A 26,202-nucleotide genomic window follows, 5' to 3' on the forward strand; every position below is an offset into this window, starting at 1 on the left:
TAAAATATTCAGCAAGGAAGTATAAGCTGCTTGCCAGTCATTCTGGGCATTGTTGCCTCGTTAGGCCTCCAAGGGTGCAAGGTATCATCACAGACCTCAAATGTGCATTTTCCTTAAAACAACCACTTCTGTTTCTGCTCAGTGCAGTTCAGAATCATGTCACTGCTTCTTATTTGTCCATCCCTATCTAATTCATACCCCAGTCCTGCAATGGCTTAGGTGAAATTGACGACAGGATATATCTGTGATATTGTGTATGTTGACGCTGGTCTGTGACCGTATTAATAAATTCATTCATTCATTGACTCCAAGCCTATGCCCTGCAAATCCACAAGTAAGTTCTGCCCTTGTTCCTGCCAGTGACTCTAGTGTTGTTCCTTGTGCCCTGGGGCATTTGAGGGGTTCCAGACTCTGGGTGCAGTGCCCCACAGTGCAAACTGAGCAGCACCCAAGATAAGCTGAAACTGTGCTTGTACATTAAAATAAAAGGTTAAAGTTTGGCTGAGTTATGGGCAGGAGAGGGATAGCCAATCATCTTCTGAGTCGGTCCCCTTGCCTCGGACTTTCACATAGATGTTAGCCATGGTGTTTGGGTCAGCAAAAAGCAATACAGCCTGACCTTTCATGGAATGCACAAGTATGTAACTAGCTGTGGCTACTTGACCCCTGACCTTTAATAAGTTCAGTCTTGGCTCTCCTTGGATGCACATGTGTGTTTAGTATCACTGGTTTCTTGCTAATTCTGGGGTTCTCATATTTTCCTCCTGAAAGTTTCATGGTAGTCAAGTCCTCGTTGTTCAGTCAAACAGAGGAAGTTGAAACTGCTACCCAAGCAAGCATTTTATAATCCTGCTCTTGGTGGCAGTTTCAAATATGTTATAGGCAGGAGATGTCCCAGTCAGCATTGAGTCCAGTTGTGTCCAGTCCTCCTCCTCTTCTTCCAAACATACCTTGCCTTTTGATATATTTGAACAGTGGAAGCAAAAGGGGTGCCTTGTATCTTTCATTGGATTGTTGAAGGAATAGAGCAATTTGAATGTAGATTTTAGGGTGAGCAACCCCTGAATTGCTCCCCTTTCTCTGTGTTATTTATGTAGAAATGATATGATATGATATGATATGATATGATATGATATGATATGATATGATACGATGGCCGCAATTAAGAAAAAGCAGAAGATGTGGTGGGGGAGGGCAGCGTGGATAGTCCTGCAGTGAAGGGTGGAAAAATCCCCTGAGGTGAACAGACTCCTGAGGAATGGAGCCCTAGGACTCCCAGAAGCCTCTCTGCACATGCACAGAGCTCTGCCTGCTTCCTTACTGGGCCATAAAACCAGTTCAAAGGGTTCTTGCTGGCACACAGCAGAATGCAATCACTCTCTCCTTCCATAGTCAAGGCAGCCCAGTGGCCCTTGATAAATCTCTCATCATCTTCTCTGTCGACCACATTGTGTGAATGCCGGCAATCCCCATCTTCTTGCCATGTGCTTCTGGCTCCCCGCTTGCCAGAGGGGCTGCCCTTCATTGCTTTTATTAGAGACGTCTTTGTACTCTTAATAGTCAGTGTTTGCTTGGTAAATGCAAACAGACTTTCATTTTGAGTCCTCTGTCTCTACCTTTATTAGGTGTCACGAGCCCCCCCCCCCATCTTTATCCTTCATTCTCCTTAGAACAGCCTCCTTTTGCTTTCAGGCCAAGAAAATTAAAAGAGTTTTTACAGCTCTGCCCAGGGAGGAGGGTAGGGAGTCAGCACTACTGTGTTCTGGAGTTTATTGGGGCTCCCACCTATTTTCATGGACATTAACATAGCTTGGAGGAACTGTAAAACCACACTCTTTCTCCCCTGCACCCCACAACCCAAATGCTTTGCAGGCTAATGGGCAAACCTCTTTAGAGCTTACCCCCCCCCCCCCAAAAAAAAACCCTTTTGCTTCTATGTACACAGAAAGGGACGTCCTTCCCTGCCGAGTCACAGCATGGAGAGGAACAGGCTGAACTTCAAACGTCTCTTGCAATCATGAGGGATCTGTGGGGTTGTAGAGGTTGCTGTAGGCTTTCAAGAAACACCAGGCCACTGTGGAAGTCCCTTCTGAGATGGCCTTTGCCCACCGCCACTGCCGCCATTGAGGCCAGTCTCCAGCAGGGCCTTCAAGAGCAGCTTCAGTGTTCAGGATGGCATCTCTCCCTGCTCCCTTCCGGTGTCCTTCCTTCATCTGAAAAGAACCGCACTAGAGAGTCAGATGACAGGTAGTGATCAGGATTGTTGGTGTGCCAAATTAGGACCTTGAGCTTTTCTTTGGAACAGAGAGGTGGGGAAAGGAACACCAACATTCACCTGTTCTTTAAACCCAGGAAAGAAAGGCTTTTGATAGATTCTGAATTATAAGCCTGGGTAATTGGTCTCTGTGAAGGAGGATTGAAGGAGACTGGGTAAGGAGTGGGAAGAGGAATGGGAGGGGGCAGGGCATTCTGAATTAAGAGCTGTCCAGTACCTTATTCTGAGCTGTTTCATATGAGGTCAGGTCAGCAGTCCAACTCGACCAGTGCTGTCTTTACTGTGAGTGCTGCTGGTGGTTCAGCCAGGCGTTTCCTAGACTAGCTCTCCAATATCATTTTTAACGAGGGATGCCGGGGATTGAACCTGGTCCTGCCACCTCTGCCATCAAGCTATAATCCCTTCTCCAGCCACACCAGAAAGGAGCAGCTCCTCAATATGTATGGCTGCTGAAAAGCATGTGCTCTTTTGTGCATTACCTTTTCCTTGGCCTGGAAAACAGGACAGTTGTGAAGATATTCAAATGCTTTCCCGCATGTACTCATGGTTCTCATGGTTCTATGCAAGGACTTGTTCTCTCTCTGTCTCTGTCTCCCTGCACCCCAGCTGATTATACATATTCAGATGGATATTCAAGTCATCTGCACATGGTTCTGTTTTCAGAGTTGAGGTTTGCTTTGTTGGACAAGGTTTTTATTTTTTGTCCTCTCAGTTAGATTACGGCTGGCTAAGAAGTGCCCTCCATCCTGCTGCTGCTGCTCTTCCTTCATGCTGTTCTTTGGGTTCTGCTCCAACTGAGTGGAATAATCCTGCTGCTCCATTGTGTACCTTTCTCTGCTGTTGTCCCTCCAGTAGCAGAGAGGACTCCTCTCAAACCTCTTTTGTAGCAGGTGGTCTTTCTTGAAAGGGTCGAATGGGCCATGTCAGGCCTGCTGAGTCTCTTCCCCCACCTTTAATCTCCCTGTTCAGTGAGTTTTCTCCTCTGCTCTGCTGTGATGCACATGGTGGTGGTTGGTACCACATTTCCAGTTAAGAGATTTGTAATTAAGGTTGAGCCTGAAGTTCTTAATGGAGAACGACTTGTAGTCCTTCAGGAGAAGTGTTGCATCTCCGCCCTCCTTCTCCAGGAGAACCATGGCTATACATGAACAAGGTCCTGGTCCAATTTCTGATATCTCCAGGCAGCACAGGGAGAGTCTGTGCTAGTTAGTGCCTAGATTGCTAATCTGTGGCCCTCCAGATGTTATTGAATTCCACTTGCCATCAGCCCCAGCTTTCATGACCAGTGGCCGGGAATGATGGGATTTATAGTTCAACAACATCTGATGAGCTACAGGTTAGACCAGGAGAACCAAAGTTGTGCTCTCCAACTCCTGCTCCCAAGGGTTGATCTAGAGCCATGGTTCCCAGGGAGCAATTTGATTTTTAAGGGGGACAATTCGAGAATGAGTTATTAACAGTTGAAGGCCTTTTAGGCTTCCTCCACGTGAGTAGGAGTTCACTTTTAGAACCACAAGAATTATATGTCACCGGGCGGGGGGGGGGGCATCAGGATTTTAGAGATGCTTAGGTGGGGCATGGCCAAAAAAAGGTTGGGAGCCACTGATCTAGAGCTTCTCTTATGACAGTGATTCTCAAAGGGTGCGGCAGGAGAGGATGGCAAGAATAACATTTAAACACCTCAGTGTAGTATAGCATAGTTTCAGTATAGTAAAAGGTAAGGTAAATGACCCTTCAAGGGTTAAGTCCAGTCATATAGATATACAGTGGTACCTCGGGTTAAGTACTTAATTGATTCCGGAGGTCCGTTCTTAACCTGAAACTGTTCTTAACCTGAAGCGCTACTTTAGCTAATGGGGCCTCCCGCCACACCATGCGATTTCTGTTCTCATCCTGAAGCAAAGTTCTTAACCTGAAGCACTATTTCTGGGTTAGTGGAGTCTGTAACCTGAAGCGTATGTAACCTGAAGCATCTGTAACCGGAGGTACCACTGTAGATATACAACCAGAAACAGTATCCATCCCTCTCTTCAAGAGCTTTGGCTATTCTTCTACAGAGCTCAACCACACATTGTTGTGAACAGGGATTTTCAACTCTGACAAATGTGAAATATCAGAAAAGAGAAAGGCTTCTTTGTGTTGATGAAGAGAGGAGAGTTTGTCTAAAATTAGACCTAATATAAGTGAGATTACTCAACAAAAGCAAGCTCACAGCTCTCACTGAGTTTGTATACCGGTATATACCTAAGGTACAGATGTAAGAGGCTCGTCTATAATTATATTTTGGGAGTGATTCATGTACTTATGTAGTTACACTTTTATAGTTTTTTGATGTCCCATCATCGTATTATAAAGTAGTTATGAATCATGCACTGCTAGGAGTTGCTTATTTTTGTTTTCCAATGTATTATCAATAAAAAGTTTGGTGTGGTGCGATCAAATTTTTATTTTGAAAGTGTGGCCCAGAGAAAAAAGCTCGAGAACCACTATCTCAGTGGTATAGAAAGCAGCCGTATGCCACCAAGCCAAACTGCTAGTCCATCTATCTCAGTAATGCTGACCCTTGAGTTGGTCAGCATGGTGTCCTTCAGATGCTGTTGAATTACTGTTCCCATAATTCCCAAGCTGGCTGGAGCTGATGGGAGTTGTAGTCCAACAAAACCTAGAAGGTGCAATGCTGGTTACCCCTGAGATAGCTGTATTGAGCTAGGAAGGGCAATGGTCTGGCTTGGTGGAAAGATACTTTCTCTCTTTCAAGGAAAAAAAGTCAGGAGAGGGACCTGGAGGCAAACCTGCCTCCCATCGCCTGCTCTTGTAGCTCACTGAATATTCCAAACATTGTGGCCCGTTGAAAAACTCCCTGCTCCCATTTCACTGCCTGTGAATGTACAGTGGAATGGGAAGGTCAGTTTTCACTGAGCCTGTGACAGCAGCAGCAGCAGCAGCAGCAGCACTCTATATTTCTCTAGCAAAAGTCTAGCACAAAGGTCCAGGTGGATTAGGCATTTATGATACCATATAGTATATGTGGTATCATAAGGAAATGTGTTTGAAAAGCACCAGTGGGTTCACAGGTGAGGGGATGGTTCTCAAGGCCAGGTGAGGAAGCAGGTGAAGAAGTCTTTCCCGACAGCTGAGTTAACCTACAGCCATTTGTGTCTGTAAGAGCCGCTGGACCTGGTCAGAGAGTGATTTGTTCAAATGGTTCTGTTTTGCAAAGGAACTTCCATTCTGTTAATGTTGCCTTTGTGTGCTATAAACATTAGTTTTGGCTTGCTCACGTTGTCACTGGAATGCATAATATGTATAGGGCATGTGTGCAAAGAAATGCAAGTGGAACACATAAAATAAGATACACAAGTACTTGTTCTGGGCCACGTTCTTTTAAAATCTGGGGTCATATCTTTGTCTTTGATGCAGCCTCTGGGGCTGCATGCCCTGACTATAGAAGTTTAAGGGAAATCTCTCGGGGCCCTGCAACTAAACAAACTCAGCTGCATGGAAAGATCAACTGGGCATTCCTCAAAAGGGCCTTGGTGAAGAGAATTGGCGGAGGCCATGAAAGCCAGGAGGTAAAGGCTTCAGGGGGCGTCTTTCTTCAAAGGACGACAGACGGGCTGTGCATAGGGCCACCCCCCCTTTCCCTTTAACGAATCTGGTTCTGATTGTAGTGACTGAGGTTGAATTCCCTGCATCGTAGAAATTGAACAATAAGGGCTATGTCTCGAGAAATCTTGTTGGTTTGTTCTGTAGTAGGTGAACCGGAGTCTCATCAACATGCACTGTTGTTGCTATGGTGATGTGTGTGTGTGTGTGTGACTTAAACTTGCAAGTGCAAGGATAGACCGAGAGCCTATAAGGATGGGAGGGAGGCGTTAACAATGGGTTAAGTTGTGAGAGGTGTGTGCAACTCATTTCTGGTAGGCAGGAGGACTGGGAAGGAAAAGGGAGCATGCTTTCTGGAAGTGGCTGGCCAAGTAATTTCTAGCAAGTGCCAAGAAATATAATGGAGGTTATCTTTTCTGTCTCCCCTTCCCTCAAGTTCATATTTGTAAATGAGAACGTAGGAAGAGCTAAAGGTGCCACCTGAAACAGCATTTTTGGGCGTTCTTCGCTGCCTCTAGAGTTGTACGGTTAGGTTTGTTTAGTTGTTGCTTAGTTGTTTAGTTGTGTCCGACTCTTCGTGACCCCATGGACCAGAGCAAGCCAGGCACCCCTGTCCTCCACTGCATATCTATCTATCTATCTACCTACCTACCTATCTATCTATCTATCATCTATCATCTGCCTAGTCTCTTCTAAACCTACTGGTTTTGCACACTTAAATGCTGCTTGGTACCGTTGTTTTCTCTTTCCTGTGAGATGACCACTTGGGTAGTCCAACGCAATCGGAGAGGCTATGTGGGGACTAGGAGGATACCACCACCTTATCCAGCTACTCATATTGGATCAAATGATTTGTCCATCAAACCCAGTAATTGTCTACTCTGACTGCAAGTGGTTTTCCAGGGTCATAGCTTAAGCTAATGATGCCCCTGAGACAATATGAGAGAAACAGAGCAAAAGATAGCAGTGAAAACGAACCAGCAAATTTTAAAAAATGGCAGATGAAGCAGGATAATTATTTGGTGTGGGGGGGTAAATAGGTGGACAGGCATTTGACAACATGTCCACCAAACTGGGGATTCGTTTTGTCTCCACTGTATTTCAATATCCCTTGATGGAAATGCCACATAATTTTGTACTAGCCTGAAAAAGTGCAAAATTCACAGTCAATAAATTGCATCAAAATACTAGCTTTGCCTCTTTTAATCTTTTTACCTGCCTCCCCCCCCCCCCATGACGCACATCATTTTCTGTCCTGTGCATGGTGTCTGGTACATTGAGCGGTGTGGGCGGGGGCAAAATTTACCCATGGTGGTTTGTAATTCATACTGAGGAGTTTGTTAATGAATAAAAATGCAGCTTTACTCCTAGATTGCATTGATTATTGTCACTTAGATTGCAGTGATTATTGTCAATTATTTTTATTGATTTTTCAAATCATTACAAATCAAACCAAATTGAATTAATTTAATACAATTTCCAAGATCATTGTCTCGGTGATTCTCCCAAACCGCTCTCCTGCTTTTGAGCAGGTTTGGTTTTCTAAATCTTGCAAAATGGATTCTCCGAGATTGGACACAACTCACCGTGTGTTGAGTCCTGGGCCTGTGATTCCCCAGGTGATCAGGATGGTTTATCTTTTCCACCCCCAGCCCCCTTTGAGGCAACTGCTGCCTCCCACCCAGCAGATACTTCGCACCGCGCTCTTCGTTGCACCTGACCTTGGGAGCGCTTGGTACTGGGAGATAGCCTCTGTGATTAAGAAGATCCCATGCCTACCTCTCTGCCATTCTAATGAGCTCTTTAAAAAGAAAAAAATCAAAGGGATGTTAATGGTGGAATCTTCACATTTCAAAGGGAAGGATATTTATTATACAAACCTCGACTCATTAGGAATGTCTCGATGTGAGAAGAAACAGCTGCTTCGGCTTTGGGGTGTGTGGGGGAGCAATGTTCTCTCTCTTTTTGTTTCCCACCTCCCTCCTTCAAAGATTGGCAGAAATCAGCTAATATTTAAATGTTGTTCTCATTGAACTGTATAACGGTGCTTCAGTGTTTTTTCCTCATCCTCTGTTGTGATGTGTTCATTAAAAAACCAGCACACTGAAATAGTTATGTTCCTTCTAAGGATGTGCTGTCATGCACCACTCGTCTTGTGATACATGTCGTTTGCCTACATGGAATATGAAAACCTCTCCTTCTGAATCAGGCCAATGTCCCACCCAATCCAACACTGGCTACTCTGACTTGCAGCAGCTGTCCAAGGCTTCCCCCAGCAGGTCTTCTGCTACTGAGCTTTACGTATTATGGGGCAGCAGCATAACAGTCACCCATTCTTCAACAATTGCTAAGAGGCGGTGTGTCGTCAAGGCCCTGGAGAGCTTGTGTCAAGGCCTGGAGAAGGCAGAGATGCAAGAAGCTGGAGCCTGCAGTGTAGACCAGGCAAATAAAGCCAGGCTTCTAACATTTATACCAATCATGGTGAATGCTTAGCCGTTACAGGGGGTGGCATTCCATACACCTCTGTTTGCCCTTCGTATCCTGAGGGTTCAGAATGGTGGCTACGTCTTGGAAAGTTCCTGCCTCCTTTAGCCGCTCCTCCAGATCCCCCTGTTGTGCTCCCTTGGAATGCTGTGCAACCCATGTGTCCAGGCGTTCCTGTCTACTCCGTCTCCATGAGCAGACTTTTAGATGCCTGAGAAATGCATAAAACACAACAAACTTCATGCATAATGTATGGCAAGATGTGTGTTTGTGGTGTTAGGGTGACCCCAAGTCCTTTAAAGCAATGGGGCTCCTTCAGCAGGAAGCCCTGCCAAACAGTGTCAGAAGCAAATGCCTTCAAGTTTCCCTCTCCGCTTCGATGCAGAAAGAAATTTAAATGTGAGCCGATTTCTCCCTTATCTTTGATGAGAAGGAAGGGGAAAAAGAGATACATTTTCCTCTCCCCCCTCCTCGAAACCCAAAGCAGCTGTCTCATTTCTCATTGAAGTTTCTCCCCCCGCCCCCATGAACTCTAACTCAGATTAAACTCTGGGTATAATGGTCTGTTGCTGGATCAGACCAGAGGCCCATGCGGGCTAGTGCTGCGTCTCCAGCAGTGGTCCATCAGATACGTCAGGGAGCTGGCGGCTGTCTTCCCTTATTGCTGATGATACGCAAAGAGTCACCTTGGGATTCAGTTTAGGTCTTCTGCCTGGTGACATTGAGTGTGTGGTGGATAGCACATGACCACAGAAGTCAAAGGGGTAAAATCCTCCAAAAGATGACTTGTGCAAGCGGAGGTAATTCCAGGGTGTTAATGCAAGTGGGCAGCTTGCCCTCTGACCATGTGCCGTGCCAGCCCCACACTCTATTTTAGCCAGGGAAAATGTGTCTGGTAGTGCTGGACTTAACCACTTGGTGTATAGTCCATTGAACCAAGGGGGGGGGTGTCCCCTGGAGTTTTCTGACCCAGTGGCCTCCCGTCTCTGTGTGCTCTGAGCTCAGCAACTGATCTGTGGGGCTTGCAACGTTCCTTGTTTGCTTTGCAAGCACTTAAAGCTTTTTAATTTGTGGCTGGTGGGAGCCATTGCACTTTATTCCAATAAAAGTTAAGCTCAGACATTTGTAACAGATAAAGTGTTAGCTCCAGTATGTTTTCCTAATGACAGATTTTTTAGATTCTTATTACTTTGGCTATCTTTTTTAAATTATTATTATTAGTTTGTACTAAATCTTGGTGGATTAAGTCTGGTCCAATTAGTTAACGAAGAACAATGGATCACATACCTTCCGCTAGCAAAGCATATGGAATTATTTGCCGTTCTGAGCTTGAAAGAGTCATTCATGGAGGAACAGCTTAAAATGCTGCTGACACATTTATGATCCACGTGTTTTGGTTTGGTTTTTGCTTTCATTTCACTCTTTGAAACGGAGTCCCATCCCCCCAGAGCTTCCCTGATAAAGTCCGCAAGGATAATTATAAAGGACATTTCTATTAACCCCCCAGGGCCATTGTATGTGGCTGGAATAATTCTAAAGGTAATTGTTAAGTTTACACCCTTTGCAGTAGCGAAATACACATTTCCCAACACTTAAAAAATTGCTGGCTGGTTACTTACACCAGATGCTTCTGGCCTTGGCCAGCTTTGCTGCTCTGAGGCACTGAATGGGTCTCCTCCGGCTGCATTTCCCCCTGCACTGATCTGCACCCATGAGCGTCTGCTCCTTCCTTTGTCCCTTGCGCATATTTGTAAGATACAGGGTTTGTCATGAGAACTGCCTCCGTCTCTAGATACAGCAATACTATGGGTTTTTTTGTTTCTTTTAGCCCTCTTTAGGTGGGCTTCTGTTAAGATGGCGCTGCCTTTTCGGCTTGTGCTGTGGTACCCAGGGTGCTTCCTTATTCCCAGCCAGGCTACTGGGCTGAGCAGCTCAGTGTTGTCCACACGGATCGGCAGCGGCCCTTTGGGGTTTCAGGCAGAGCTTGGGCTTCCCACATGCAAAGCAGGGGCTTTTCCACAGAGCGAAGGTCCTTCCCCAAGCTGATTAACCAATTCGTTGATCTGTGAACAAGATGATCTGTGAACATGATTTTGTTTAGTGCAAAGCAGCGGTTTGTGTGGGATGCTGTGGGTGCCGGAACTTATTTTTCCTATTCTCCTCTAACCTGTAACATCTCCTCTAACCTGTAGTGAGCTAAGAGGTTTTCAGATCAGGGGGAAAGGTTTCACTGTGCTTGCTTCTCACGGTTGTGGTTTAGCCATCCTGATGTGCAGCTCTGCTGCCAGTGGGCTGCCTCCTTCTCACTCTTCCAAGTTGGCTAGAGATGAAACACTGTTTTGCTTCTGCGCTCTAAACTGTTCCAAGGGCTTCTATACCTGGACCCCTTTTTAGACACTCCCTCCTGGTTGGTAGGCAGGGGGGAAATGTGGGGCCTTGATGAAGTGGGGATCCTTCCTCCCCATGTGCTAAGCATGGCCAGCGCAGAGGGAAGCTGGGTGGGGGGAGCAGGAAGCTCCATTGGCCACAGTACAGCATTTTCATCTGGGGAGCAGCAGCAGCAGCAAGCAAGCTGACTGCGGGTGGCTTAGTTTCAGCTTCACCATATGAACGGCCATGCAATCCGGCCCACAATGCTTTGTTTTTCTGCGCAGCCTACTTAGAAGAAGGTGGAACAACAGCGAGCCCTCTGGCAGCTGAGACTGGAAAAATTATCATGGTGGTGGAATTTTTATTGGTGAAACTGTACTTCACCAGATGCGCTGTCTGTTTCATGCATCTGACAGAGCCTCCTTCTGCCCACGGTAGCTCATGCCCCCAGTAGTTTGCTAGCTCATAAGGTGCCATAGGATTCTTAGTCTGTTGAAGGAAGAAAAACAAAGCAAGCGCACACCAGTGCAGCCTAACAAACATGGCTACTCTCCTGGAAGTTGTAAAACTTGGTAGCGATACCTGCCTTGTTGAATGAAGGAGTCAGACTCACGCGACGGAGAGAAGGCAGGTCATAAAAAAATGCAGGGGCTTTTGGTGCCCACTCTTTTTAAAGACAAACAAGCACACTTCCTTCAGACAGGCCTGGCTCCAGCCACGTGCCTGGCTTGCTTGCTTGAGAGAGAAGACCAAAAACGAGCTTACTGATGGACTGGTGGAAGTTGGCTGTGATTGTGTTGGTTTCTTGCGATTTCTGGACAATACTGTTGTATCTTAGCCAAAAAGAACTAACTGCACTGTGGGAGAAGCAAGAGCACCTCTCGGTAGGTAGGTTTCTTGGCCTCTAGTAGCGCTCTGATTTATGACCACTGGAGTCTTTGAACTTCAACTGTCTGGAACAATCTCTAGTGTATCACTTACTTTAGCATTTCTTGAACAGGATTGTTCTTCCAGCCCCCATTTTGTGACAGAGCTCTGGGCAATTTCAGCATAGAGTGCTTCCCTTCCTTTGTTTAACCTCTGACCTTCGAAAACAAGAGTTAATCAAAAGTTCTGAGGTAGCTAAGAGGAAGAGGAAGTGTTTGGTTACAAATTAAATATGAGCAAGCCATGCACCATAAATCCCTGATCGTGCTACTAGTGGGTTTTTTGGGGGGTTTTTTGTATTGCAGTTCCATGTGGTGCAGGGTGTTGTGGTTATAAATCCAGCCTCTGTGTTCTGAAAGGGGGAAATGCAAAGTAAGTCTGACAAGCTGCTTTTCCCAAGATAAATTTTCTCTCTCCTCCCCCCCCCCCCCCGCTGGTCCCCTGGTCAGCTGGACTTTAAAGTTTGTTAGGCAGTGTGTGAATGGGAGCAAGGAAAGGAAACCTGGCAGCCGGCGGTTGTGGTTTAACATGGTCAATTCCGTCAGGGTCACCAAGCCAAAATAGAGGCAGACATGTAGCTCTGTCTCATGGCTTGGGGATCCACCAGCAAGGGACCCTGGTGTGCAGCTTGTGGTGAGGGGCATTATTCATGTTGAACTGAGGCATGCAACAAGCATTTTATCATATCCTCACTGTGTAGCGGTTCTTGAATGTTTCGCATGGAATTCCTCTGTAAGATCAGCTGCTCATCAATCCTGAAAGCATTTTAGCCTGAAGATTAAAAACAAAAACAAAATAGCAAAAAACCCTAACCAAATTCCTCATTCAATTACAGATTGCCAGATGTTTTTGTGTGTTTTTTAAATAAACGTATTAACAGTAGTTGTTGGGTGAGGCACTTTGGCTGCCATTGCAGCAGGGGGCAAGTGGGTGTCCCAGAGCTGAGATTACACTGTATGTAGACCTTGCTGAAAGTGGAGAGAAAGTCTCTTCCTTCCCTAGTCAAGTATTCCAAGTGGTCAGGCTGGGGACGTTCCCTCTGCATTCTCTCTGTGTCATCTGTCAAGTCCGTTGATCTCTGTGCCCTAAACCCAGGGCTGTTCAACCCTTTGCACTGAAATGGTTCTATCCAACTCTTAAGCTCTCCAAACTCTGCATCCAGAAGAGCTAGATTCTGTGACCTGCACAAACCTATGCAAATTGAGCAGCTTCGTGTGTTTGTACACACACACACACACACACACACACACACACACACACACTTGCCTGGCATGTCTTGCTTTACATTTTTACTTTTCTGCACAATTTTCTGCATCGTGCCTTTCCTCATAAACAGCTATGTATCTCCCTCCTGGTATCACTTGGAATCTTCTTCTGTGCTTTCTGGCTTCTGAAAGTTCAGCAGGCATTGCCCATATTCTTTCAGACATATATCTGCAGCCACAGGGGCTTGAAACCTGTTTTAAAAGAGTGCAATCCAAGTTATGTGAAAGTTGGGATTCTGCAGCCACTAACACTGTCTACACTTTTGCTCTGCTTCTGTGGGGCAAATTGAGCTTTGCTTGGGTGGGCAGAAAGCGAGAAATGCTTTTAAATTGTTTCTGGAAGTTAGTCTGGTCAAGAGAATAATAATAATAATAATAATAATAATAATAATAATAATAATAATAATAATTTATTATTTGTACCCCGCCCATCTGGCTGGGTTTCCCCAGCCACTCTGGGCGGCTTCCAACAAGGATGAAAAATACACTAAAATGTCACACATTAAAAACTTCCCTGAACAGGGCTGCCTTCAGATGTCTTCTGAATGTCAGGTAGTTGTTTATTGCTTTGACATCTGATGGGAGGGCATTCCACAGGGTGGGCGCCACTACCGAGAAGGCCCTCTGCCTGGTTCCCTGTAACTTGACCTCTCGCAGTGAGGGAACCGCCAGAAGGCCCTCGGAGCTGGACCTCAGTGTCTGGGCAGAACGATGGGGGAGGAGACGCTCCTTCAGGTATACTGGACCGAGGCCATTTAGGGCTTTAAAGGTCAGCACCAACACTTTGAATTGTGCTCGGAAACGTACTGGGAGCCAATGTAGGTCTTTCAAGACCGGTGTTATATGGTCTCGGCGGCCGCTCCCAGTCACCAGTCTAGCTGCCGCATTCTGGATTAGTTGTAGTTTCCGGGTCTAGATGAAATCCTCGCAGATTAAACGAAACTAAATCACAGGATAAAATTGAATAGCTTATGAGTGGCAGAGTGGGATACATTAGTGTTTTGTCTCTTGCAAAAATATTTCTGAAACAGCCTGTCACTTGTGCACACGATGGCATAGGATTGGTTATCCTCGCCACATTAATTGAGGGGAATCTATATTGTGCTATCATAATTTGAGTCAATTTGGAGGTTGGTTTTTTACCCTGAATTCTGACTGGGCACGAAGAAGCTGGCAGAAAGACACCCCCCCCCCCGACGAGGCTTCCTGGTGCATTGAAATTGGCCCTTGTCTCCAGATAACTGCTCAAGGCAGAACGTCTGCTGCATTCCCCCCCCCCCCCCGCGATGAAAGGGCAGGACAGGCCCCTGGGAACTCTCTGGCGCTTGCAAGAGCCTATTTAGAGGCAAGGGAGCTGGTGGTACACAGTTGCTTAGCAAACTGAGCCCAGCTCCCCAAAGACGTACTCTGGTACGTTTGATACCTATACCTTAGAGAAAACCATAGGCTGCGCATCTAAACCTTTTATCAAATATTCTGGCTTTCGTCCTTCTGTGCTTGCCAGTATTTCTGTTGGCTGTTTTGTTAATAAACTGCCTGTTTGAAATTGCAACGTCCCCGTTTTTCTGAAAGTGGAATGTCCCTCGTCTTTGCAAGATCCTGCTCTATTCCCCAGGTAGCCCGGGTGCCCGAAAGGGCTGCGCTGCCCTGATGCAACTTAAAACACCAAGCACACGGATTCCCTGGGAAACCCAGCCAGATGGGCAGGGTATAAATAATATATTATTATTATTATTATTATTATTATTATTAGCTGCAACCAGAAATCATTTTAAAAAATACTTTATTTTAAATTTTTTACAATATAACAACAATTTCCCATTCAAAATAACACCATATTCATTTGTTTGACTTCCCCCTCCCCCTGGTTTCCAAAAAAATCATTTCTTTTTCCTTGTATTACTTTTTCCATTTAATTTCCAAATATTTTTAAACCTAGTTAAAAAATTACTTCATAAATGTTACATCAATCCTGCTAATGTTTTAGCATGCTTACAGTGTTCCTTAAAATAGTCTAGTTGCTTTTTTGCACATTCAATGGATCCCCCTGCTTAGGGTTGCCAGTATTAAGTCCTGCTGGATTTGAGTTTGTTGGTTCCTCTGGTCACCTCTCTCTCTTTCATCATGGATGGTAGCACATATTATGGCTGTATGCTCTGTACTGTTTTAGTAGTACGTTTGCTACAGGGTTGTCATGGCCTTTGGCTAAAACAGTAAACTTACGAACTGAACTGAACAAAGGTATACATGGAATCTCCTTGAAGTTGGGGAGCAGGAATCATTAGCAGATCTCCACACTGTTGGTGATTCTGATGTCAGTGGATCTTGGCATCCCTTATCCAGGACTGGAGGTCACCACACTGGCTCTCAAGACATCCCTCCTTCCCTGCTTTCCATAGCGTCATAGGAGCAGATGAGATGGTGACCCTGGCAGGAGGAGCAGAGTTGCTACTGAAGGGCCTGACTAGCTGAAGGGGAGACTGTTCCAAAGGGCATAGAAACACTTGTCCCGATTGTGGACTTGATTGAGACCCAGGGAGGGGCGGAGCCTCCTCCTCATCCTGTATAAAATCCCAAGGTCTAAGCTGCTCCATTGCTAAAGCAACATCTCCCTTAGAGCTCCAAGCTCCCTGGACCAGGGGAAGGGGCAGCATCTCAAAGTACTGAGTTCTGTCAACACTGTTTTATGCACACTGTTTCTTCACTTCTGTGCTTATAAGTGCCCATAATAAAAACTACATGCATGCGTACATACGTACATACATACATATATATATATATACATACATACATACATACATACATACATAATTTCATTTGTACGATGCCATTCCACAATTGAAACCAGGCTCAAAGCAACTTACAAAATGGAAAAAAAAAAATCATAACTACAGCATCCTGAAGCTGAGGCTCCAATACTTTGGCCACCTCATGAGAAGAGAAGACTCCCTGGAAAAGACCCTGATGTTGGGAAAGATGGAGGGCATAAGGAGAAGGGGACGACAGAGGACGAGATGGTTGGACAGTGTTCTCGAAGCTACCAGCATGAGTTTGACCAAACTGCGGGAGGCAGTGGAAGACAGAAGTGCCTGGCATGCTCTGGTCCAGGGGGTCACAAAGAGTCGGACACGACTCAACGACTAAACAACAACAGCATAGCAGAAATAGATATAAATAAAACATTAAAAGTACACAACTAGGCTGAACAATTTCCACACAAAGCACAACAAAATCTAAAACTGACAAGAAACCAACAGCAACAACCCTTCAGACCCAACAACAAGACCCCAGCCGAAGAGTCTGTTCAGCAGCCTCAGCTTTTCTGGCTGGAGTCAGCCAGGCCCCTCCGTCCCTCCCTCCCTCCTGGGCCAGTTCCTTTCATTCTCGGCTGGGAATTCTTCCTCTTAACTCCTCCTTTTCATTGTATTGTTTGTGCTGCAGGACACACAGCACTGTCCTCAGGGTGCTAAAGATTATACAGTCAAACCTCAGTTGTCGAACGTAATCCATTCCAGAAGCCTGTTCGGCATCCAAAATGTTTGACAGCCAAGGCGTGGCCTTCTGATTGGCTGCAGTAGCTTCCTACATTCCCACAGAAGCCATGTTGGGCAACTGGCTTCCGAAAAACATTGGGAAACCAGACCACTTCCGGGTTTTTGGCACTCAGGAGCCAAAACATTCAAAAATGGAAGTGTTTGGGAACTGAGGTTTGACTGTACTTGCCTTAGTTTCAAAGAGTTGCCAGCACTTGGGCAGCTTAGTTCTGGCTCTGTGGCGTGGAGGAAAGTGGACTAAAAGTAGTTCTCAGCCCTGAATCTTCGTTCTGCTTGAAGGCTTTGCCTTGAAAAGCATAACTGCCCATTAAATTTGGCCATCCCATTTTAGAGAAGAGGTGTGTTCTCTCTCTCTCTCTCTCTCTCTCTCTCTCTCTCTCTCTCTCCCCGTGTGTGTGTCAGGCAACAAGTAAGGAAAACAGAAATCTTTCTTTAAAAACCCAAGATTTGACTTGTAAAATTCAGCCCTGTAATCTTAATTGTTTGAAGGATTTTGCTGTTCATTATTAAAGCATTTATTAAATTTATATTCCCACCCTTCCATCTGGAGGAATTGTTTGTTGTTGCAATATTGTGTGTATAGTATGATTTGATCGGTTGTATGTTTCTTTAAATCCATCCCCCCCCCCCAAAAAAAAGATTGAAAGGCGGTGTATAATTTTCAGTGAATAAGTGCAGACTTCGAAGCAACATCTACGGACAAGGACCCAAGCCTGTCTCTAGCATAATTCAGTTAAGTCTTCCCTGGGGCTGCTCAAAAAGATGAGAATCAAAGCAGCTCTTGCGCCAAGCACTCCAGTCTGCCTCCCTCTCTTTCCTGCTTGGGTGTGTTTACCAGATTTCTTCTTAATCTGTGAGCGAGGCTGCTGCTCCAAGGAGGCCCTCTCTCTTTCTCGTGCTCTTGTGGTGGCTCTTAACTCCATTGAGGTTTATGAGACTAAGAAATAGGAAGTGGAACTTTATCACCCCCTCTTAATCCCCCTGGAATGTTTACATTCTGATGCCAAACTCAGAATTTCTGTTCCAAAGTAGTAATTGTCTCTCAAGCTGCCAGCTCCTGGAGTTGCTCAGAATGTATCAACAGACGTGATAATTCTGTCGTAGAATGTGAAAAGTTTAAGTTCTTTATCAGTGCAGGGTTGATAAGGTACTTAAGTTCTACGGTAGCCTTTGCAAGCTGCTGGCAGATGTTAGCATTAGTGTGCTATTCCCGTTATCTGTCACGTCTTCTGCATCTCACTTCATTTATTACTATGGCCTGACGGTCAGAGCACTGACTCCTCTGCCAAGGCAGCTGCGCTGCGGAGGAGCTGTGGTCCTCATCACTTGCGGTGCGGTTCAGTTCCCTGTTTCCCCTGGCAGCGAGAGGCAAAGGCATTCTTGTAGTTTCCTCGTCCACCATTATGGTTTTAGCAGAATTCTTGGAAGAGTTTTTAAAATAATCCAGCTGACCTCAAAACCACAAAACTCCATTAAAGTGATCTTGCAGCACACAGCAGTGGCAGCCCTTGTTTTTGTGGGGTTGGCATTTCCCTGGAAGATGCATTACTGGTGGGAAGAACTGGGTTTATTCATCTCTCCCTGCCACAAGTTGATCTTGCACCAGCAAACTTTCCAGGGGACAGAGAGAGCAGTGACGGTGCCAGAGCCCTGGCAAAGGATCCTCTGTGTTGCACAAGCACTATAGCTGTTTTATATTTGTTGAGGTCACTCTGCAAAGTGAAACAAGTTTTTCTTAAAATGTTTTGAAAAACTTAATCCTGTGCTTTTCTTTTTCTCCTTTCTTTTTAGTTATCTTCCATGGTTTGAAGTCTTCTATAAACTGCTCAACATCTTGGCAGACTATACAGCGAAAGCCCAGGTAACTGTGGAGAATTGTGTGACTGGCTGGGTGAGAGAACCTTTAAAACATTGTTTAAGGCCAAACCTGAGGCTCTGTTCAAATGTGATGTTTTATATCTTGGGCTCACTCACACAGGAAATGGCCATATCTTGAAAACTAGAGGTAGTAACAAAATCACACTTCCTGCTTCCCCAGCAAAGAAGACTAAAATTTTGCCCAGTTCATCAACCTCTCTTTATGCTTTTCCAACTAATATACAAATGTGGGGATTTCTCATAGGAGCTTCATATCTGAATTGTCCTGAGAATGCTCTTGTAGGTTTCTTAGAATTTGGCACAACGTGTAAAACCTATTTGTAGTAGGCAGCATATGTTGCTTCTGGAATTACATACCTTATTTTGCATTGAAATTGATCCCCACCCCAAATCTGCAGTGTAAATCCATTCTTCAAACAGATCCCTTGCATTTGGAAGCCCTTAGTGGCCCCAACCCATTGCTCCACTGTGTGCCTGTATCTCAGCTTCTAATACTGCAAAGCACACTAAAAAAAATTAGTAAAATAACTGCCATTATAATAAGTGGGTGGGACTGGAAATTGCAAAAATTCCAGCCAGGGGGTTAAGACACATTTCAGCAACCTTTCTCACAGTCTCTGCTAGAGGAAGTAGGTTTTATTATTTCCCCAAATGCAAAATAAACTTTCCTCCTACATAAAAGAAACATTGTCTTTGCACCAAAGAAAAATTACAGTTGAAGGACATGCAGTTGAGGTGGAAGCTGAATTTACCACCTGACATTGCAGATTTCAAAAGTTAGGATGCCAAGCCTGTCCTTATCTCCTTGAGTTTGCCCCGATTCTGTTTCTTAGTTTGTGTATATATGAGAGAGACAAACAGGCTGACTGTCATCTGGTACGCAGGCTGAGACCCTCTCTGCCCATGGACTGTCTCGCCAGAGTGGTACATGCTCTGGTTATCTACTGCTTGCCTTTGAAGGTGACTTGGAAACTACAACTAATCCAGAATGCAGCAGCTAGACTGGTGACTGGGAGCAGCCGCCAAGACCATATAACACTGGTCCTGAAAGACCTACATTGGCTCTCAGGACGTTTCTGAGCACAATTCAGAGTGTTGGTGCTGACCTTGAAGGCCCTAAACAGCCTTGGCTCAGTATACCTGAAGGAATGTCTCCACCTGTTGTCCAGTCCAGATACGGAAGCCCAGATCCAAGAGCCTTCTGGTGGTTCCCTCACTGCGAGAAGTGAGTTACAGGGAACCAGGCAGTTGGCCTTCTTGGCAGCAGTGGCGCTCTCCCTGTGGAACACTCTCCCATCAGATGCCCAGGAAATAAAGAATTATACCACTTTTAGAAAACATCTGAAGGCAGCCCTATATCAGGAGGTTTTTAATGTTTGATGTTTTACTGGGTTTAATGTTTGAATTTGTTGGAAGCCACCCATAGTAGCTGGGGCAGCCCAGTCAGATGGGTGGCAGATCAATCAATCAATCAATCAATCAATCAATCAATCAATCAATCTGTGTTAACAAAAACACTTGTTTTAGAAATCACCCCCTACATTTATTTTTGTTCTAGGACAGCCAGTGGTATGAACTTCTAGAAATGCTTTATAAACTACCCATCCCTGAGCCTGGCTCATCTGTTCATCTCAGTGTGGTAAGTATCACAGCTAATACATTTCCATGGAGTCATTCCTGCTCTGGAACTCCCTGCCTGGGGGCATTAGACGGGTGCCTTTGCCATACTGCTTCACGTGCTGATTTTTTTCTTTTCAGCAGGACTGCCCAGACACATGATTTAGTTACATTTGTTTTACACTTTTATTGATTTTATCTTGGTTTTGAATGCTGGTTCTTTGTACTTATTTTTAATTGGATTGTGGATTTTAGGCATGTTTTATATCTCGCTGGACTTGTACACTTCTTGGATAATTGAACAAGCAGTTCATATATATACACCCAGCTAAAACACCTACACTCCCAAACAATGAAACTCATGACAAAAAAACAACAACCAAAGCCCACTCAGGAAAACAGCCCCCAGAACAAATAGAGCAAAAAACCCTTCAATTTCAAAATAAAATTGGGGCAGGGGGCCTTGGTGGATGATCTCAGTCTCTGGGCAGCGCAGCGTACATGTTAAGGACTCCAGGTCTGGTAATAGCTGGATAATTAATAATAATAAATGGCCCACCCATCTTCACGGAGCAGTAATGGTAACAGCACACCAACCTACAAGATGACATTGTTATGAGGCCTCTTCTCCATTAAATTGTATAACACTGAATCACTTCGAAGTCCATCTTAACGAGGACAATTTAGGTGAGTTGTTACGTGTCTTTACTGGAGCTTTGAATGGACTATGTCTGTCCTCTCTGCACTGATTATTAGCTTGGGAAGTTAATAATCTCTGCCACTTGGCAAAGAGCTAACCTTGCTCCCTTCTCCCCCACTGCCCACCCCAGTTTCCACCCTAAGCATTGCTTTGCTCAGTCCGCAAGCACTAGCCACGTAGGCTGTTGAGGTGCCCAGAGGGTGTGTGGGGCGTTTCAGTCACATCCCTGCTCAGGACATCTCTCTGATGCAGAGGACAGGCCACCTTGCAGGTATGTTTTGGTCGTTGCTCCTGACCTCCCTTTGCCCTGGACATTTCATGAGCAGTGGAGCAGGGAAAGACTGTCAGAGCAGAGCTCAGAGGCTGTGCTTGTTTCAGGCTCTGCCTGCCTGTTTCCAGCCTGTTACGAATCCACGCTTATTTTGCACCACCCATTTCCATTCCCAGTGCTCTCTCGCTGTCTCTCTTTTCCTGGCCTCCCCCCCCCTTCCAGCCAAATTAATATAGTGACAGGTTTGGAGAGTGAAGGCTGCGTTTGTACCTGTTTCTTCATCTCTCACGAGCAAAGCCTCTTCAGCTTCAGAGTCTTCAGCCCATATGCTGTTTGCAAGGTGCTGAAATGTCAGATAAACAACAGATATAGGACAAACTCTGAGAATCCTCATAAAAGCACAGTACAAAATTAAAATAACATCAGTATCGTTGCAAATCACAAGAAGCTTGATGTGAGGCTTCTGTTTACCAGTAGCTACTCCACGCTACAAGGAATTGCAGTTCCATGTCCAGAATATATAAATCTCCATCTGTTTGTTCCTTATGCAAAAAAACTAAAAACGAAAAAAGCACGCAGAGCGGTGGAAGCCCTGGAGCTCCCGCCAAGGAAATCAGCCCTGCATCCCCAGCTTTCGCTGTTCCACCAGATGCTGCTAGTGCTGCTTAAAGTTTGTCCATAGCCACCTTAAGAACCACAAAATGTTATTGCATGTTGCTTAGCTTTGCAGTTTACACCTGAATAGAACAGCTGGTTCTTCATATACCCAGCATTTTCCCTCCCTTCTGCCTGAGCTTGCTTTGCCACACAAAACGGAAGCTGTTCTGCGCGAGAGATGAAACCTCCTCAGATTCTCTTCGCCAGCTTTGCTGCAGTGGCTGCAAATGTGCCTGTGGCACAAATGCTGGAAAGAAGTTTTGAAATAAATTAAGCATCATGCCCCATTTGTGCGGCAAAGATATTGACTGGCAGCAAATTGGTTTCTTGGGCAGCTGTTGGCAGTTGCACCACAGGGGCTTCGGGGTGTTTCTGTTTTGTATGACTAGGTTTACCTTTTTGTTTTTTAATATTGTATAAATGATGTAAGTTCTAAACTGCATTTAAAGCAGAATAAGAGGCAGGGCATAAACGCAAAATATATGGTGCAAACAAACAGACAAATAAACCCTTTTTTACTCCCCCCCCCGCTCCCTACTTTTAGCACTCTTACTTTACTGTGCCTGACAACAGAGAACTTCCCAGCATACCTGAAAATGTGAGTAATGCTCTCTGGTGGTCACATAATGCAGATCCCACATGTTTGTGGTGGGGGAGAGTCAGGGGAACCAAAGAGACAAGAAAGTGTCAACTTGGATATATTTTCTCTGCCGCTTGTAAATTGTGAACACATATGTGTATGTGTGTGTGCATGCATATATACACATGGGGGGGAGGTGTGTGTGGAGAAAAGAGTCAGTATGGAGAGCTTGTGCTTTCTGTTTGAACAGCCAGCTTCTCCAAAGACAGAAACTTTCCCTGGCTTCTGCTGCCATTGGCAGGGTAACTTATCCTGCGCCTTGTCAGGGGTCACTCCACCAAAAACATGACTGCTACTATTCTGCTGTTTCCTGAACTGAGTAAGGCAGCCACATGGTTTGACCTACCAATGTTTGTGAAATGGTGCATATTGGACATTGGATACAACTTTTGGGAAACTTGTTTTTAGTCCTTCTTACTTGGGATCATTAGGAACATCAACTTGCTGATCTTTCCCAAGTAGGTTTTTGTACAGAGACTGTAAAGAACACCAGATTCCTTACCTGGAAGAGATGTTTTTGAGATTGCAAGTTAGATGGTTCAGTCTGCCCTCCTTTTTCTAGAGCACAGCTTTGCAAACTTTTCAAGCTGATGACACACTTTTTTGGACATTCATCATTCATGACACAGTAATTCAGTTTTACTAGCAAACTGGAGGTTAAACTAAACCTTTCCAGCCCCAGAAGGAGTGCGGGGACCGTTTGTGCGACACACCTACACACTGCAGCCGACACACTAATGTGTTGCGACACACAGTTTGGAAAGCTCTGCTCTAGAGAGATGTTCCTTGCAGCAGTCATAATTTGGTGGGGAAGATGATCGGGGGCAGCCAGGGGGCCACACATGACAGGAACAGTGGCTACATGTGGCCTTCAGGTTGCCCACTCCTGTCATAAAACATGTGAGTGGGAAGGTGCTTTCCCTGCCCCTTGAAGCATGCTCAGAAGAGTAAACTTCTCCCCTGGGCTTCAGTGCTAAAGGGGAGGGGCCGTAGCTGAATACTAGAGCACCTGATTTGCAGGTAATAGGTGCCACATTCATTCCCTCCGTCTCAAGGTACAGCTAGGAAAGATGCCTGTCTGAGACTCCAGAGAGGACTGCTAAAAAATAAAATAAAACCTGTTGCAGGCAAGTAACCTGTTTTTCCTTCCACTGAGAGGAACATCCTTGAGTGTGCTAGGTTCAGTTTGCAGGTGGGTAAATTGAGAAGCACAGCAAAGAAGCCACAGCAAGGTACAGGAATCCCTCCAGCCTCTTGTTTAGGTTCCTGTGTCTCAATAGCACATGTTTGTGCACACATTCGCATGCGCACGGACACATGTGTTGGTTTTAGAAATACAGGCTTCTCCCTGCTTCACCAGTGCCTTTTCTGTGTGCCAGCATTTGTTGGCAAGAATTCCAACACATGAGTCAACTTCCCATAACATTTGAGCAGTAGACATTCTGAATGCTTATGAATCAAAGGATGCTATAAAAACCAACGGCTCTAGGCCAGGAAGACTTGGAAAGGATTTTAAAACTGCATGTTCAGCCTGTGGGGAGGGTGCAACTTTTAGTGCTTGAAGACCTATTCATTTAAAGTGTGCGTTTTCGGGGTGGAGAAGGCAGGGCGTGGGGAGAGGGCTGGAGAAGGAATACAGCAGATTTGGGTGGTGTCTATGATGTTGTCATTGAGGGGTGTCCAAATAAGTTGCTTTAAGGATGTTGAAGGCCCACTAGGGAAGAACAACAGAACAATGAGAGTGATAAAAGCACAGCCCCATAAACTTTTATTTGGCTTTGCACGTGTGGGTCTTGGAGCAAAGAGAAGTAAATGCAAAACGAATGCAGAGGCTGGCTGCTGCTTCCTTGTTGGTCTGCTAGTTCCTCCTCCATATTCATCACTTTCACACTCTGCAGCCTCTCCAGGATTGTCTCGTCTTGTTTGCCTCATGCTCACTGTGCTCCGCCTTGTACAGCACCTAGCGCACAGCTGAGATACAAAGACATTCAGCAGCATTTTGTGCTAGTAAATCTTTCCTAATATTTCCAGAGAACTCTGTACCAACAGTTATAAGGCCAGGAAATCTAAGTCATGTCACCTAGATCCCTTTCAGCAAAGTTGCCGATTTTGCAGCTTTTTTAGTCCTGGAGACATGCAAGGCATGAAACAGAAGAATGGAGATGTCCTAATAGTGATTCATGACATCCCATGTTACTTAATAATCTATATGCCAACCTTTTGTGCTTAGTTACAGATCAGATTTACAGTGCATTTTAGATCTAATCGTCAACTAGGAACCAAATCTGCAGTTTTGACTAGGCTTAACTGCAGCTTAGTGGGCTTTATTCCTTCTGAATAAAGCTGAGTAATAGCAAAAGTATGTTGGCTGCTCAACTGCTTCAAGCATAATGCCCTTTGCTTTGCTTTGGAAACAGGGTTAGGGCTTTACCTTCTCTCACAGCAGTTTAGTTTTCCATTTGCCCTGTTGGAATCCCCTGTCTCTTGGGGACACCTGTGCTTCTGAGCCTCTTTGGTGGGCCCTTTCTTTCTCCCCCCACCCTTCCTCCCAGCGCTGCGGTACACGGTGCTTTCCAGGAGCCTTTCTGCCCCGTTCCATCCTTTCCCTATTGGGGGGGTGGGGAAAGAGAGACCCTATGTGTATCAAATTGGCACAGGCACTTTGGGCAGCCCACCTTGGTTTGGCACCCACTGCTGCTGCTAAAAGCAGAAGCATCTTAAAGAGTGCCTGAGTCTCTTGGTTCCCTGTTGGCCTTCCCTGGGACCTCAGCACTTTCTGGCTAATCCTGCACTCCGATGAAAAAGCTCCTGCGTGTTACTACATCAGTGTCTCATAGAACTGCTGTCATGCTCAGACAATTTTTACAAAGTCCCAAAAGCTTATCAAATCCCCATTAAACTGTCAACCTCCTTTTTGCTGTTTTGCCTTCTGTGAACAACTTCTTTGACCATTCTGCCTCTGTCTTGGTGCAGCTCGTTCAGCATAGCAAATGCAAAACTGCTCAGCACCCTTTTTTTGCTGGCATGCCCAATTTCTGTTGCTATGGGTGAGGCTTGGCCTGAATCGTACCTCCAGATCAACCTGCCGTTACATATTGAACTATCTCTAAAGGAGTGCAGGTGGCCCTGCAATGGCGCAAGGTAGAGTGGCAGACAATGAGTGGCAAAGCAGGAGACAGATCTGGGACACAGTCCACTGGGAAGTATAAGAATACCCCCTCCTGTCAAATCCTTAAACTCTGCCCTTTTGAGTTTGATTGATGATGTCGCCTGAAGACCCACCCTAGAAAACCCGGCCCCAATGACATCACTGGAAGTTGTGATCCAGGAAGTGGCAGGGGCACATGACCCTCCTTCTATGACCACATAACCCCTTGAGTCCCATGAGGTGGGGGTTTATTCCTCTAAGCCAAAATGGGGTATCTGATTGGCTTTTCTCGCTTCATGCGCACCTGTGCACCTCCTGTTACTCTCAGCTTTCGAGTGGGGCTTGTGCAGGACAACTTCCTAGTGGATTACGTATCTGATGTTACTTGGCGGGAGGTGCTGTGCTTTGAATTTTCCATCACCAGCACCACAGTGCCTTAGGCAGGCCTGCAGTGACATCCCCTCGCTCTGGGTTTTTGTTGTTGTCGCTGCTGCCGTCACTGTGCCCTCAGCAACTACAGCTTCCAAACGGCTTCTGTTTAGACACAAACATCTTGCTAATCAGCACAGATGGGATAAGAACATTTTTTGGGGGGGGGCGGCACGAGGGGGGGAAACATGCCAGTTGAAACGGGTTTTTTTTGACAAAAATCTGCTTTCTCTTCTTCTCCCTCCCCCATTCCTACCTGGATGTGATAGAACCTTTCTCACTTCAAGCTGTCTAATAAGGCCTGAGTGGTGCTGGTATAGTGACATGGCCTTTGTTAACCAATGTGTGTTTGTTGTTGCATGTGATTTTTTTATTTTTATT

The 26,202-nt window shown here is 45.5% G+C and overlaps 1 protein-coding gene across 9 annotated transcripts in view; it reads left to right on the forward strand.

The window, feature by feature from the left end:
- The window catches only part of DENND1A (DENN domain containing 1A), a 279,415-nt gene that overhangs the window by 126,334 nt on the left and 126,879 nt on the right, over positions 1–26,202 (forward strand). For 4 of the 9 annotated variants that reach the window (XM_079961977.1, XM_079961981.1, XM_079961979.1 and 1 more), the window contains exons 6-8: positions 18,273–18,342; positions 19,918–19,998; positions 22,149–22,202. In XM_079961977.1, the coding sequence (XP_079818103.1) occupies positions 18,273–18,342; positions 19,918–19,998; positions 22,149–22,202 (205 nt within the window). Of the gene's footprint in view, positions 1–18,272; positions 18,343–19,917; positions 19,999–22,133; positions 22,203–26,202 lie in introns of those variants that run through there. The other 5 variants (XM_079961976.1, XM_079961980.1, XM_079961978.1 and 2 more) reach the window with 2 other exon arrangements.

The sequence above is a fragment of the Podarcis cretensis genome (genome assembly GCF_951804945.1).
Source record: "Podarcis cretensis genome assembly, chromosome: Z".
Taxonomy (NCBI): Eukaryota; Metazoa; Chordata; class Lepidosauria; order Squamata; family Lacertidae; genus Podarcis; species Podarcis cretensis.